The sequence below is a fragment of the Anomalospiza imberbis genome, chromosome 16, assembly GCF_031753505.1.
Source record: "Anomalospiza imberbis isolate Cuckoo-Finch-1a 21T00152 chromosome 16, ASM3175350v1, whole genome shotgun sequence".
Taxonomy (NCBI): Eukaryota; Metazoa; Chordata; class Aves; order Passeriformes; family Viduidae; genus Anomalospiza; species Anomalospiza imberbis.
Genome location: NC_089696.1, coordinates 14,377,895 through 14,393,373, shown reverse-complemented (window position 1 = coordinate 14,393,373; position 15,479 = coordinate 14,377,895). Strand labels below are relative to the sequence as shown.

The window sequence follows — 15,479 nt, the reverse complement described above, 5'->3', positions numbered from 1 at the left end:
GTTTGTGTGAAGGGCTCAGCTGAGGCCAAAGAAGCTTGTGACACCTGCCAGCGCTGCCAGCCCCGTGGGCATCACCATCCTGGCAAGCCAGCGAGCCACAAACCCCTGACCCTGGAGCAACGGGCCCCACACTGAGCTGGGTCAGAGTGCCCAGGACCCCGTGCCCCATCCCTGTGGCCGGGCTCACCTGTGTCGATGGCACACGCGTAGTGGTAGGTGTGGGGACACCCCTTCTGGCAGCAGCCCACGGTGGCTCCTGCTTGCTGGCAGCTCGAGCACTTCTGTACACGCACCCGGGAATTCGGAGCAGGGAAGGAGAGATGTGGAGAGACAGAGAGACCCTGTCAAAGCCCAGCACAGAAGAAGAGAACCACGACAGACCCAGCAGTGAGGGCAGCACGGGTGTCCCTGATCCTCTCCAGCCCTTGCTTGCCTCTTTCAGGCAACATTCTTCCTCCCGTGACAGCGCACTGTGAACCACACCATGCCTGTCACTTGGTTGTCTGCAGCCATGCACCAGGTTTCTACCTGCCATCCCACTCCCCTGGACGACACTGAGCCCACAGCCATATTCCATGGGGCAGGAGCTCAAGGGACATGACCTGGGTTGTGCCCTACCTGCCCTGTTGCCAGTGGGTGCTCTGGGGTGAGCACCCGGCTCTGGGGTGAGGGCAGCAGCCTCCAGACAGCCATGAAACGAGCACACAGGCTTGGGAATACAGCCAGCCCCCAAACCTGGCACTAGGGGACTTGCTGGAAACCCCCTGCACAGCCTCTGATGGGAGGCTGTCCCCTTCCTCTCCCCAGCACTAAAAATCCATGTCACAGAATCCCAGAGTGGTGTGGAAGGGACCTGAAAAAAAATCGTTCCAGCCCCCTCCCACAGGCAGAAATACTTTCCACTAGAACAGGTTGCTCCAAGCCTCATCCAGCCTTGAACACTTCCAGGAATGGGCCAGCCACAGCTTCTCACCCCCTTCACCAACCTCCCTATTTTGCTCACACGATGTGGCCTTACTCCAACCACCGTGGGAGAGGAGCAGGGCAGGGTCATCCCCTCCCCCTGCTGCCCATCACGGTGGCATCAGGCTGTGTTGTGCCCATTTTCATCTCCCACCCTGCGGCATCTCTCCTGCTCTGAGCCACCCCGTGCAACACACGACTGGGCCAGGGGATGTGACAATCCCAGGGGGGCCCAGTCGCCTTCCTGAAACATCAACCGTAGGTTATTTCTGGGCCTAAAAGGGAGAGCTCAGGTGCTATCAGAGACGCAGCAGCACAAATCTCGTAGCGACCCAGCAGGGCTCATGGTGCTGAGCACCTGTCCTGCTCTCCCAGGGCAGAACTATTAATTTTCATCCCGACCGGAGGCGCAGACACGGGAGTGACGTTGGCTGAAGGAGGCCAGCGGGAAGACGCCGCCTCGGGCGTGCGGCCGAGCTCTTACCAGGTCGGCAGCCGCCTTGACAGCCTCCTGCAGCCCATAGAGCTTCCCCGCCACCAGGAAAACCCCAGCGGTCCATACGGCACAGGCCTCGTGCAGCCAGTGCTCCTGCGTGTCGCCCGCCGGCTCCTGCGGCGGGGACTCGGCCTTGTGACATTCGTGCCGCCGGGGCTTTTCGGCCGCCTCCTCGCCCTCTGTCCTCTCGTCACAGCAGTAGCAGCTCTGCAGCCGACGGAACATGCCCCGCGGGCTGGAGCGCAGCGCGCTCTGCTTGGCCGCCTCGGCGGCCCCCTCCGGCCGCGCCGCCTTCCCGCCGCCGCCGCCGCCGCCGCAGCCGCCCTCAGTCCCGCGGGGCGCCCGCTCGGCCGCGGCGGCCACGGCGGAGTCCTCGCCCGGCCCCTCCGCCCGCGTCTTCTCCTTCAGCCGGGATTTCTTCTTGGGCAGGCAGTCCTCGGGGTAGTAGGGCCCGCAGAGGTCCCCCAGGTCCTTGTAGTTGGCGGGGTTGCGGCAGAGGCAGCAGACGAGGCACGCGGCGCTCAGCGCCTTCGACACCACCGGCCCCATGTGCATGGTGGAGGAGGCGGGCAGGGCCGCCCGCGGCCGCGGCGCCGGCCCGGCCGGTCCCCGCTGCAGCCGCGCCTCGTCGCCGGGCGAGTTGACGACGGTGCAGGTGGTGGTGAACTCTCCGCGCCGCTCCACGCGGACGTAGGGAGCGAAGGGCGGGGCGCGGCTGTCCGCCCGCAGCCGCTTGCAGGAGATGTACTTGAGCCGGATCTCGGGCTCGGCGGGGTGCAGCAGCGGGGCCTGCTGGGGCTGCCGCCGCCGCTTCCCGCGGCTCTTGCAGCGCGCCGGCACCGCCTTGGCCTTGCCGTGGCCCAGACGCTTCCGCTGCCGCTTGGAGTAGCCGTTGTAGTTGGAGTGGTTGGCCCGCGGCTTCGGCCCCCGCGCCGGCCCGGCGGCGGAGCGGCCCTCGGGCGGGCCGTCGCTGCTCCCCGCCTCCTTCTCCTCAGTCTTTGGTTTCTTCTCCCGAGGCGCCTCCTCCGCACCACCCGGGCCGGCTACGCGCTCCCGGGGCAGTGGTGGTGGCAGTGCGGGGCTCAGGGGTGCCTTGGCCATGCCCAGCGCTGCTGCTTTGCCCTTGCGGTTCCTCTTCTTGGGCAGGAGCCCCATGTTTTTGGCCACCATATTGGGGCTGGACTGGGTCCCTGGCGTTGACCCACAAGCCTCCCCCTGGCAGCCGTCATGGGGCAGCTTCTTCCCACCACCCGGCTTCCCCTTTGGTGCTCGGCCATTGGGGTTCCGGCAGAGCGGCTCAGCCACCGGCATTGCGGGCACCTTCTGTGCTGCCCCCAGCTTGGGCAGCCTTGCCTCACCCACTGCCACAGCCACGCCACTGTGCTTCACCACCCGCTCCCGCTCTGCCCCAGCCGGGCTCAGGGAGGAGCCATAGGCAGCTACTGTGGCTGCCACTGCCGTGGCCGCTGGTTTGCAGGTGAACTTCTTCAGGTTGGGGGAGGTGATCTTCTGGACGATGGCCTCCAGCTTGAGGCCGCGACCCTTGCGGGGAGGCAGCACTTTGGTCTTGGTGGCCTCCTGGAAGGCTGCCCGGGAGGTGATCTTGATGCAGACATCAGGGGCCTCCTTTGGCATGGGGGGCTTCAGCATGGCTTCGCCAGAGCTCTTGGGGGGCAGCTTGGCTTTCACCTTTCTGGCCACCGGCATCTTCTTGAAGAGGCTGGGGGGACCCTCTGGCTTCTCCTCCTTCACGCCACCGCTGTTGCTCCGCAGGACCAGGTTCCTCTTCTTGGTGGGGATGGGGGAGATGAAGGTGGACTTCCTCTTCAGTGAGTGCAGCGGCCGTTCTGACATCTTGCCCCCCACGCCCGGCCCTGCTTTGGGCAGCTTCATCCGGGCACCCACCTTGCCCTCCTTGTGGGGGCTGCCCGGCGCTGGCAGCTTGAATGCAGGTGGGAGGTGGTTGTTGGATATGAGCTTCTTGGGCGCCTTGCAGTTCTTCAGCCGGACATCAGCTGCCCGCTTGCCCCTCTGCCGCTTGGTGTAGAAAACCTCCTGTGTCTTCGTGCGGGAGCGCAGGATCATGGACCGCTGGTCCCTCTCCCCGGCTTCCACCGCGTCCCCCTCCAGCGGTGTCGGCCCTGCCACCTCCTCTGCCGCCACCAAGCCGGGCACCAGGAGGGTGGCATCGCTGGCGTTTTGGACCACCCTGGGGGCCGGCCGGCTGTTGCGCTTCCTGGTTTTGAAAGCCACCCGCTGCTTCACGCCGCAGCCGGGCTTCTTCCCCAGCTTCTCCTGGTGCGTGGGGGCCTTCAGTCCCTCCAGCGGGGCAGGGGCACGGGGCTCGGCCAGGGCGGTGAAGGAGCGGGTGCACATGCGCGCTGGCAGCCCCTCGGCTGGAAACCGGGGTGTTTGGCTCTGGGCGCTCTTGCTCGGCACCTCTGTCTGTCCGTCTGGCCCCAGGCAGGCGCCGGCCATGCTGCTGGCTGCTGGCAGCTCATTGAACGGACTCAGCACGGTGCTGCCGGGGCCATCCCCCTCTGGCAGCCGGCAGTGGACCCTCTTGTTGCGGAGGCTCTTGCCCCGTGAGACAGGCTCCATCTTCCCCAGCACATTTTCGGGCACGAGTTGCTGCTTCACCATGACCGATGAGGTGGATTCAGCATCGGCCGCCTCCAGGTGGGATGTCTCCCCTCCGCCATTCTCCTCCTCGGGCTGGATGTGGGGCAGGGAGGATTTGAACCAGCTTTTCACCTTGGTCTCCGTGCCCACAGCAGGGCCCAGGAGGATGACAGACTGGCCAGAGAGGCGTGGGGTGGGAGCTGAGCTCTCCTTCTCCACTGTGCTGACAGTCTCCTCAGCAGACACAGGCACCTCGCTGGAGGACAGCACAGCCGGCATCTCCGGGGGCTTTGGTGGTGAGGCATCGTATGTCACTGACTTCTGCTCCGAGCCAGCCAGCTCACAGAGTGAGGAGTACTCCTCTGCCTCCAGGTCTGACTCCTTCAGATCCGGCGAGGAAATGATGGGGATCTCACTAAAGTCCCCAGCTGAGCAGCAGTGCCGGGTGTCCTGCAGCCACCTCTCGCTGTCTGCCTTTGTTGCTTCATCATAGGTCAGTGTCTCCTCCTCCTCCTCCATCACCTGCTGGCCAAAGTCCTGGACCGGCTCACTCTTGGCTGGCTGCTCTCCATCGCACAGGTCCAAGCCGCAGGTGTTTTTTTTCTCCTTACAGGAGCTCACCAGTTTGCTGGGAAACAAGCCCTTGGGGAGGTCGGTGGCCTGGAGATCCTTCCACCGCAGGCAGGCCTCACCCAGGCTCTCCTCCGGCCACTCGAAATGCTCCATGGCATTCTCAGATGCCACCGAGTTGGCGGTGGTGTTTGAGTAGCAGCTGTAGCCAGTGGCTCCTGCGCTTGATGTCGCTGCCGGGATGCTGGGCTTGGAGTTGAAGGCCAGTGGGGCAGTGTCCTTCAGCACATCCTTGCTTTCGGTGGCTGCAAACTCCACCTGGGGACCCTCGTACACCTCCTCACTAAAGTCCTTCCCTGTGCTGGCTCCTGAAGCTTTGTCCAGCTTGAGGGGCTCGGTGAGTGTGCTGGAGTCCCCCTGGCTGGGCCAGGAACCTTTCACCATGGAGTCCAGGCTGGGCCGGTGGTTCTCCATCTGGAAGGGGGACTTGGTGGTCTCCTTGCCCAGCATGGGCAAGTTGGCCCAGGCTTTGTCTGCCTTCTCACTGATGGCATCCTGCAGAACGATGATCTCGGAAGCCAGCTCCTCCTGGGACAGGGCGCTGAGGAGCAGTCGGGGGCAGTCCCGTTCATTGCTTACATACTTGGTGAAGGTCTCCAGGGGCAGGGTGGCGTGGATGCTCTGGAAAGAGTCATCTGATTTGGTGGACATGTCGTCTGGGGAGGTCACAGAGCAGGTGGACACTGACTCAGGCTTTGCCTTGGAGTTGCTATTGACTCGGGCAGGGCTGCGGTTCTGGTTGCAGTACAGGAAACTCCTCTCCAGCTGGTCCTCTGACCCACTGAGATAGTCAGTGTCCTGTGTCTCAGCATGGACAGACTGGGGGGTGCTCAGCGGGTCGGACAGGGGGGTCCCCACCTGCTCTGCCGAGTAGGTGCTGCTCTCAGGACTGCAGTGCTGCCCCTTGAGCTGCTCAGGGGTCCTTGCTGGGGTCTTGATGCCCTTTTTCTGGGGCACAGCCCCTTTGGAGAGCAGCAGCTGCTGGACAGTGTTGGAGATGTTCTCCACCTGGGAGGTGAGTGCTGTCAGGCTCTGCAGGCTCAGGTCTGACAGCAGGTTTTCGGGCAGCTTCTCCTTCTGCAAGTTTTTGCAGTTCCCAGATTGAGTGTCGGGGCTCGTCCCATCAGTGGGAGAAGGGTTCAGCAGTGGCATGAAATGGCTGTGGTCAGCAATGCCGGCCGGGAAGGCACCAGCACTCAGGGGCTGCTGGCTGTATTGGAAGTTCTCCAGGTTGGGCATCAGAGGGGAGGGAGTGGAGCTGTAGGACGGGGACCTGCCGACAGAGCGAGCCGGCGAGTGGCTGGCGCTGGGGCTGAAGGTCTGGTAGTACTGCTCCGGCGTCCGGACGGGCGGCGCATCGCCCTGGCAGTAGGTCTGGCCTGGCTGGTTGTAATGTTGGTACTTGGCCAGGTTTTGGTAGTGGAGGGTCTCTGAGGCGTGATGCCGCCCCTGCATGGGCTGCGGGGGCTGCGGGGGCTGCGGTGGCTGTGGGGGCTGTGGTGGTGGCGGCTGCGGGGGCTGCGGCGGCGGCTGTGGGGGCTGCTCGTAGCCAATGCGGTTGGGCTGGTAGCCGTGCAGGTTGGGCACACGGGGGCCAGGGGCCAGGCTGGCAGCGCTACCCAGGGGCCGCTCCAGCGGCGGCTGCCCCGAGGGCGCCGTGCAGCTCTTGTAGGAGTGTGCCGGCTGGCTGCCCCCCGGCACCGAGGAGTAGGTGGAGGAGGCAGGGAAGGACTGGGAGTGCTGCCCGAAGTGAGGGCTCTGTGAGAAGGGCATGGGTGAGGAGACATCGCTGGGCAGTTTCTGCCGCTGCAGCTTGGGGTAGGGGAGTGCGGGCGGCTGCTGCTGCTGCTGTTGCTGCTGCTGCTGCTGCTGCTGCTGCGGCTGCTGCTGGAAGTGAGTCCGGAAGGGCAGCGAGGTGGCCGCCGGCTCATGGTACGGCCGCCCACCCGCCAATGCCACTGTCTTCTTCATCAGGTTGTCCTCATACTTGGCCACGCCGCCGGGCAGTGCCTGTGGCTGGCCACCCCACGCCTGCAGGCTCTCATCCCCGGAATACCGGGCCGGGTAAGGGCTGTTCTCCTGCACAGTGTAATTGGAAAAGGCCGGCCTGCCCTGCAGCTGCTGCCCCGCTAATTGCTTGTTTCCCCGGTGGTATTTCTCCACGGCGCTGTTCTCATAGCCCGCGTACGGCAGCTGCTGCTGACTGTAGTACTCCTTCGCCACCAGCCTCTGCCGCTCGCAGTTCGGCCCTGCCTGACTTTGATGCCTGTAATTCTCCAGGCGTGATGTATCTTGTGAAGTCGGCTGGTAGCTCTGCTGGTTGCCATGGAAACCACACCTTTCTCGAAAGGACTGCATGGCGCGGGCTCGTTATCTGCGAAGAGAGAGAGGCGAGAATTCAAATGAAGTGTCGCCACCGCGGTGGCCCAGGGTCCGAGAGGGCCAGTGTCACCTGCACCATGGGGACATCACTACCTCACCTCAACTGCTGGGCATTGCCCCACTGGGCATCATCTCACAGCTGCCCTGGAACACAGCACGTGATGTGATGCTGCATCACCTCGCATTGCCCTGCATTGTCTGGTATCACCCCATGGTGCATTGAATTGCCTGCATGGCCTTGTGTTGCTCTCCAACACCTCACCTCATACTTCACCTCCCTGCATATTGTTGCCTTGCCTCACCCCGAACTGCATCCCCTGATTTGCCCTGCATTGCATCGCCTCACACTACCTAACCTTGCTTCATGTTGCTCTGCATTTCATCACCCTGATTTGCATCGCCCTGCATCACATTGCTTTGCCTCATCCTGCATCGCATCACTTTCCATTTTGACTCCCTGCATTGTTGCCTTGCATTGCATCACCCTGAACTGCATTGCCCTGCATCGCCTCCTCCTGCCTCACCTCACATCACCCTGCACCACATCACCTTGCATTTCATCTCCCTGCATCCTGCTGCCCTGCATGGCATTGGCTTGCATTGCCCTGCATCTCATTGCCCTGTGTGGCATCCCATTGCCCTGCATCCCATCCGTGTGCACTGCACCGCCCGGGATGGCAGCAGCTGGCTCTGCGTCACCTCGCATCACTCTGCCTCGTGCTGTGTCGCCCTGTATCACGCTGCCTGGGCGCTGCACCCCCACCTTGCAGCGTCCTGCATCCTCCTCTATCCCCTCTCCCTGCATCGCAGCACGGTGCCCGTGGCCAGGAGGGTGCTGGGGTCTGGTTGCCTCCTCCCCGCCTTCAGTGGGCTCAGCCACCCTCCTGTCCCTGCTGCTGAAGCTGCCCATCCCTGCTGCCCACCCCTCCCTGCCTGGTCACCAGGTGCAGTGATCCCCCCCCACACCGTGTCGGGGTCCCTCTGCTTTGTGTTTCACACATCCACCACCCCTCACATCCGCAAATCACTCCCGCCCTTCTCACACGCCTCCCCAGGGATGCGGAGATCCTGCGAGCGCCTCTGCACACCCCTCTTATCGCCATTCTTTTTAATTATTGGGCTAATTACTGGAAGCAGCAGCGCAGAGGGCCAGAACCGCAGGCTCTGCTGCAAAAAAAGTCATTTCAACTTGCTGGCTCTGCCCGTCTCTGCCGGCTGCTGCCTCCCGCATCCCCCCCGGCCCCAGCGATCCCCCTGCCCCGGCGCGATGCCATCTGGAAGCTGTCTGCTCCCGCCAGCAGCCGTCATTACTGAGCGCCTTGCCACCGTCGTCATTAAAGCTCCCCATTTCCTCAGCCCGCTTGCTCTGGGAGCAGGGACACACCTGGGTCACTGGTTTGATCTCTTAAGGCAGTCAAGTGGCTTGTGGGGGCTAATGAAGGGCTTGGTGGCAGGGGGATGCATCCTGCCTGTCCTCAGTACCAATGGGTTGAAGGTACTGGGGTGCACACAAGCCTGGATGAGATAGAGATTTGTCAGCCTGGGTTAGAGCAGCCTCAAGGGTCTGTGGCTGTCCAGGGACATCCTCGGTGCTGCTCCCTTGGCAGCGACACAGTGGTGACACCAGTGCTGTCCCCTCAGCCTCTATCAAGGCAATGAGTAAAGCAAGAGGAGGGCACAGGGTGCTGGCAGTGTCTGTCTGAGCCCAGCTCCTGGCACACTTCCCTGTGGTGCCAGGCAGCCTTGAGCCGGGACATGGATTCGTGTGTGTCCCCACATGTCCCTCCATCACCCTCATACCACTGCCACAACATGTCAAACACCACACAATCCCTTTGCTGGCAGTTCTGCCACAGCCATATAAACCACACTGCTGGTTTGACAGGTCCCAGCTCAGCCCTTTACCTTGCAGCACCCACCAGTAACACCTCAGCACCTTTTTGGGGTCTACATACACATGGGGCTTTATTTAATTCTATTTCCACAAACACCAGCTGCTCAGGCATGCACCGATCACACAGTGTCCTCGGGCACCACTGCAGCCAGGCTCAGTGCCACCCACACCAGCCCAGCACCCCATCCCTCCCTGTTCCCCATCCCTTTTTGGGATGTTTTCCATGCCACTGCCACATATTGCAGTTGCATCTTGCAGGCCTTGTGGGCAACTGGATGCAGCTAAAGCCTAAATTCCAGGGAAATGATGGGTCAAAAAAATCTGGAAAGCTAGCACAAAAACCCCTACCACAGCATGGTATCCTGTGCCAGTGCTGCTGGAACAAAGGCAGGAAAATCAAAGCCAGGCTGTGGGGCAGCCCTGGGCTGTGGTGGGAGAATTAATGGGAGCAAAGAGCCCTTCATGCTGTGTGGGAGTGGGTTTGAAAAATGAAATTGGCTTGAGAAGACCCTGGGCTGAAGCTTTAGGGGGAGCTTTTCTCCCCTTTCTCCTTTATTATTAATTATAGTTGTTAATTATTATTATTAATTAATTATTGTTAATTTTCCAAACAGCTGGGATAATGTTGGGATGAGCAAAAGCGCATGGTGCAAGGGGAAGGATCAGTCACGCAGAGGCACGCAGAGGTGGGGATGCACAGAGGGAACGTGTTCCAGCTGAAATCTCACAAGCCCAGAGCCATGGTCCCATGTCCCTGTGGGCCACCTGGGCACCAGGCTGTCCCTGGGAGGGGACACGCTCATCACCAGCAGCACCCGGAGCCGCTGGCAGTGCCAGAGGCCAGCTCTGCTCTCGGATCTGCCACGGCGTTGCCGGGGAAGGGCCGTGCCAGATGTTGTGCCTGATGCAGGCTGTTTCCGAGCAAACGCTTTAATGGCATCAAATCAAGCTGTCGACAGCAGGGAGGTTACAGCCTTCCCCTGGAGAGGGAGGTGGCTGTGGCTGGCCCCTGGGGCCCTGCCCACTCACTGTCCCTGCCACGTCCCTGCTGGACGTGCTCTCCCGACCCTGAAGAAGTTTCCAGCCACTGCCTCTGAGATGGGAATCGATACGGGGCTGTCGGTGCATGGCTGCGGCTGGACACCTGCCCTTGGCAAAGCCGTGCTGTGCCCAGGGCTCATGGCGTGGGTCCCTGGGAAGGGAGAGGACAGGGACTTGGGGCGCCCACGGTGACCAGCACCGGCACGACCCTGTCCCTGGAACACAAGGAGCAGCGCTCACTGCTGACTACGGCCAGAGCATCCGTCCCCTTGGTCCCAAGGGAGCACGGACAGCCCAGCACAGCCCATGTCACTCATGGGGGACACACAAGGACCTGATGCACCTCCCTGATGCGCCAGGATATGACCGGGGGCCGTGATGGTGCACGGGGTCATGCTGCCATGGTGCCGGGGGCTGATGCATGGCACGGGCTGATGCCAGGAGCCGAGCCAGGGCACCGTGTGGCACTGCCAGGCCAGCATACGCGGTGGCCCGCAGCCCGCCTGCTGCTCGGGAGGATTTGTGCTGTATGGCTGGATTTCATGTTTCCTTCCTTCCCTTTCCTTCCTTCCCTTTCCTTCCTTCCTTCCCTTTCCTTCCTTCCCTTTCCTTCCTTCCTTCCTTCCTCCCTTCCTCCCTCCCTTCCTTCCTTCCTTCCTTCCTTCCTTCCTTCCTTCCTTCCTTCCTTCCTTCCTTCCTTCCTTCCTTCCTTCCTTCCTTCCTTCCTTCCTTCCTTCCTTCCTTCCTTCCTTCCTTCCTTCCTCCCTTCCTTCCTTCCTTCCTTCCTTCCTTCCTTCCTTCCTTCCTTCCTTCCTTCCTTCCTTCCTCCCTCCCTCCCTCCCTCCCTCCCTCCCTTCCTCCCTCCCTTCCTCCCTTCCTCCCTTCCTCCCTTCTGTCCTCCCTTCCCTTCAGTCCTCCCTGCCTTCCTCCCTTCCCTTCCCTTCCTTCCCTTCCTCCCTTCTGTCCTCCCTTCCCTTCCGTCCTCCCTGCCTGCCTCCCTCCCTCCCTTCCCTTCCCTCCCTTCTTTCCCTTCCTGCCTCCCTCCCTTCCCTGCCTTCTCCCCTTTCCTCCCCCTTCCTCTTGCCTGGCAGGGACATGGCATGGCTGGATCCGGAGCCCTCTGAAGGCAGCCCAGGACTTCCCATGGCAGGGACCCTCGGTAAGCACCCAAGACCCCCAACACCACAGCCCCATGGGGCAAAAGGAGTCCCCTGGTTCCCTGCACGCTGGCCTTGCTTCCCAGCTGCTGCTCATCCCGCGGGGGCTGATCCAGCCCTGCTGCTCCTCCGGCTGCTCCCTCGCCTTCGCTGCTGTACCATCAACAAGGACTCAGCGACTAAAAATAGCAGCGCGCTCTGGCAGGGGGATGCTCCGCCATCAGAGCACTGCTGGCACCGCAGACAACCCCGTTCCCCACCCCAAAGCCCCGGCGCAAACCCTCTCCCAACCCTCGTCCCACTCCCAGGGGTGCAGCCCCATATGGTGAGCTGGTATCGGAGCTGGGAACGAAGCGATTGGACCCCCCTGGATCCCCCGGCAGCTCTCAGGGAGGGGAATAAGCGCCTATCGAGTAGCGTCAGCCCCGGATTTGTTTAATTGTGAGCTGGTGGAGTTTAAAGAAACCCTTTCTGGCTGGCTGCCACACCGCAAAGTGCTCCGGAGAATTTGATTATTAAGGGAGGAGAGAAAAGGGGAGGCTGCGGGGGCGGGGGGAGCCGGGCTGTGTGGGACAGACCAGGAAAGGGCATCCTGCCTCAGGAGCTGGGAACGAGAGGAACCGGGGGGATGGAATGCACACAGACCCCCCTCAGCAGCGCAGAGGGACCCGAGGGGCTCGCCCGGGGTGGGGGCAAACCCTCCAGGCACTTATGGAGCTGCTGGTGTTTGTCCCTGCACCCCACAGACACCCCGCTGGCAGGGAACCCCCCCTTCTGTGAACCCCTCTAATGCACCCTCTCCCCAGTACACCCCCTCAATGCGCCCTCTTCCTGCACTGTCCCCCAATAAACCCCTTTAATGCACCCCAAAAACGGTCCCCCTCCCCACTGAACCCCTTTAATGCACCCTCTCACCGGTGCACCCCTTCAATGCACTCTCATTAGTGCACCCTTGCCCCAGTGCACCCCGATAATGTGCTTTCCCCCCAGTGAACCCCTTGAATACGCCTCCCCAGCCCCTGCCATCAGCACCAGCATCCCCCACCACGCCAGGGCTCCGTCCCAGTGCAGCGACCGGGGGGTTAGGGTACCCCAGGGCAGCCCGCAGCCCCTCGCAGCCCCCCCAGCCCCGCGTCCCGCCCCATTTCGGCGCTCAGCCGACCGGAGCAGCTGTTCCCTGCACACTTCACTTGCCCGCAGATGATGATAAATGGAGCTGGGGCTGCGCCGCCCATTGCGTGGGGGTGGGCGGATGTGGGTGAGGAGGAGGAGGAGGAAGGATGGGGTCCCCATCTCCCGCAGCCCCCCCAGATCACGCTGCTCCTCCCATCCAGCTGCTGGGGAATTCCCTGGGCAGGTCCCCCCCTATCCAAACCGCCCTCCCGGGGGTTGGAACCTGCCCAGGGAATTCCCATCGCAATGGGGGGCATCCTCATCCCCAGATCAGTGTCCCATTTAGGGGCCACAGTCCTTCACTGCTGCCCCCCTCTCAGCTCTGCTCCTCCCCAGTGAGGAATTTTCCTTGGGAAAAAAATCCACCGCCTGCGAACCGCACTCATGACTCAACGTTTCTGCTGGCCCCGGTTCCTCTGTCGCTTGCCAGGGGAAGCCCGTGGCCGCCCCAACCTCATCCCCTCACATGGAAATCCGGCTCAGCCGCCAGCTCCAGCCTCTCTCCCCTTGGTTTTTCCTCCTTTATTTTGGAAGGGGGGGGTTGGGTCCTTGATGTCAGGGATGGGAGGTTTGCAGAGGGTTGGGCTGGGGAGGATGATGGGAGGTTCTGGGAGTCAGAGCAAGTTGCTGGGGTTTTTTTTTTCTTGGTGGTGGAAAATGTCAGTTGGTAAGGAAGGATTTGAAAAGGAAGGGAGGAAAAAAAAGGGGGAATAAGAGGAAGAGAAAAGGGGAAAAGAAGAAAGAAGGGCAGGGGGGCAAAAAGGAAAATTAAGAAAAAGAAAATTTAAAAAAAAGAAAAATAAAAACACAGATAAAGAGAAAGAAAAATAATTAGAGAAAAGGAGAAGGAAAAAATGAATAAAAAGAGAAAAAGACAAAAATAAAAAGGAAAAAAAGAAGGGGGGAAAAAAAGACTGAAGGCTCACAGCAGATGCTCAGCCTGAGCCTTCCTGGGCAAATTCCCTCTCTGGAGGTGAACCATGTTCCACTCCAGAGCAAAATTCATGGCCGGATGTACCATGGAGTGAGGCTCCACATGATCCCGCTCCCGGCCAGCGGCTGGACATCGACCTTGGGGCTCTGAGGGGAAGGAAAACCAACCCTGCAGGAGGCTGGAAACACAGCTGAGGTTAGGAGAGCTCCAGCAATCCCAGTCTCTAAACCCAAATCCTGCTGCAGACCTGCCTGGAGCTGTCAGTACAACGGCGCCAGGGCACCAGTGGGCACAACCGTGGCCGTGGGGTTGTTGTCACTGCTGTAGTGACCTTCAGCCAACCCTCCAGCCTCACCCCAAGTGAGCAGCATGGGGCCAGCACGGGGCCAGCGTGACAGCCTGGCCAGTTCTCCACACGCTCATGGCTTTTTTCTTTACTCATTTTCTGCTTGACAGCTTGGGATCCTTCTTCCTTCCTCCGTCCCCTCCTGCTCTCGGCCTGACTCACTTCAATTCCAATAATAATTAACCATTCCAATCATTACTGCGACTGCTAATATTAACCCTCCCTTCATCTCCCACATCCCATGTTTGTCCCCTGCCTCAGTTTCCCCTTGAGGCAGGACAGAAGCTCCATCCCTGCCAGGAAAGGCAGGGAGCAGATGCCATGCCCTTGGCACCCTCCTCCGCGATGCTGATGCCCCAAGGGGTTCATGCTGCTTACAGCAAAAATAAAAGCAAATAAAAGCTCTCCCAAGTATGGAAAAGGGAAAGGATCCTCATCCCAGTCCTGGATCTGGTCTGTATCTCATGAGCTGGTTGCTGCTGGATGTGTTTGGCTGCACTGCCTGGGGAATGTGACAGGGATGCCTCGTGGTCCCCTGGCACCTACTGCTGACCCTTCGGCCCAGCAAAACCACCCCAAACCTGGTGGCAGGACCTGGCAGCCACCCAGCAGCTCGGAGCTGGAAAATCCACTGGGTTGGAACCAGGACCACTCTCCAGCTGTGCCTCAGTTCTCCCACTGTAGAGCGGTCCAGGTTTGTGCTGGGGTCCAGTATTGATGCTGGGAAGTGCCAGCCCAGGAGCAGGGGAATGGAGCAGGCTCGTGTCCCAGCCCCAGGGTCCTGGACCTCCTCCCCAGTGGGTCTCCCCATCCCCAACAGAACTGGAGAGCCCAAAGGATGACAGGTGGCCATCACCCCCAGGACATTTCCAGCTCTTCTGAATGTGCCACTGGGTCCAGCCTCTCTGGCTCATCCCTGGTCACAGCCTGTTTTTTCCATCAGCAAAACTCAGCAAATTCATGCTGCCACATCCAAAACCAGGAGGCCTCAGCTGCTGTGGGATGGCTGCTGACAGCCAAGGACAGACCTTGGCACCATCCCATGCTTTCTCCCCATCCCAAACTCTCTCTCCCTGTCAAGGAGAAGATGGGGCTTTGCCCCAGCGTCCCCACCACGTCAGGCACATGGGACATTTATGGCTGTGCTTTAGACAAGTGCTATTCAATTATCACCGGTGATCCCAGAGAGATCCCCAGTCCCCGCCTCACTGAGACCCCCTCACTGGGATTCATGCTTATGGGGGGCACTACCCTGCCCTCCTTTTGCTTTCCTGTGGCAGCTCCTGCCTTCACTTTTGGGGCAGCCAATCTCATGACCCAGCAACCACCAGCTCCCCGCTGCCATCATAGCAAAATCTGTGAGGTGCCTTCAGATATGGGCACCCCGCAGATGCCACGTTTCAGCATCTGCCCACAGACAGGTCCGTGCACCGGAGCCGATCCCGGCTGTGCCGCCGCCGGGCTCTGCCCTGAGCCGTCCCCTGCCGGCAGCAGACAGCTCGGTAATGAAGCGTAATGCTCCGACACTCCCCTGAGTGACAGTGGCCAGCACCGGCTGTGTCCCCACGGCTCTGCCTGCCAGCGAGGGGATGAGCATCCCCCTGCCACAAGCAGGGCTGGGGGCTGCAGAGTGGTCACCTGCTAGGGGATGCTGAGTGGAATCCCCTGGGGGAAAGGAAAAATAAGGATAAAATGGTGTTGAAAGAAATAAATCGAGTGTTAAAAAAAAAAAAAAGAACCATAAAGGAAAAGAAGGTTGAAAATAATAAATTGAAGGTTGATGCTGTGTGGTAAATTATTTTGGTATTATATATTCCCCAGCTTCAAATCCTGAAGACAAA

At 60.8% G+C, this 15,479-nt stretch overlaps 1 protein-coding gene and 1 long non-coding RNA gene across 5 annotated transcripts in view; one reads left to right on the top strand and one right to left on the bottom strand.

The window, feature by feature from the left end:
- The window catches only part of RAI1 (retinoic acid induced 1), a 73,543-nt gene that overhangs the window by 979 nt on the left and 57,085 nt on the right, over positions 1–15,479 (bottom strand). For all 4 annotated transcript variants that reach the window (XM_068207213.1, XM_068207212.1, XM_068207211.1 and 1 more), the window contains 2 exons: positions 1,448–7,085; positions 188–281 (listed from right to left, as the gene is read on the bottom strand). In XM_068207213.1, the coding sequence (XP_068063314.1) occupies positions 188–281; positions 1,448–7,069 (5,716 nt within the window). In that variant the 5' untranslated portion in view covers positions 7,070–7,085. The remainder of the gene's footprint in view (positions 1–187; positions 282–1,447; positions 7,086–15,479) is intronic.
- LOC137483820 (uncharacterized) lies at positions 11,042–11,679 on the top strand. Its single transcript, XR_011004663.1, has 2 exons — positions 11,042–11,187; positions 11,272–11,679. It is a non-coding gene; the product is annotated as an uncharacterized lncRNA (long non-coding RNA).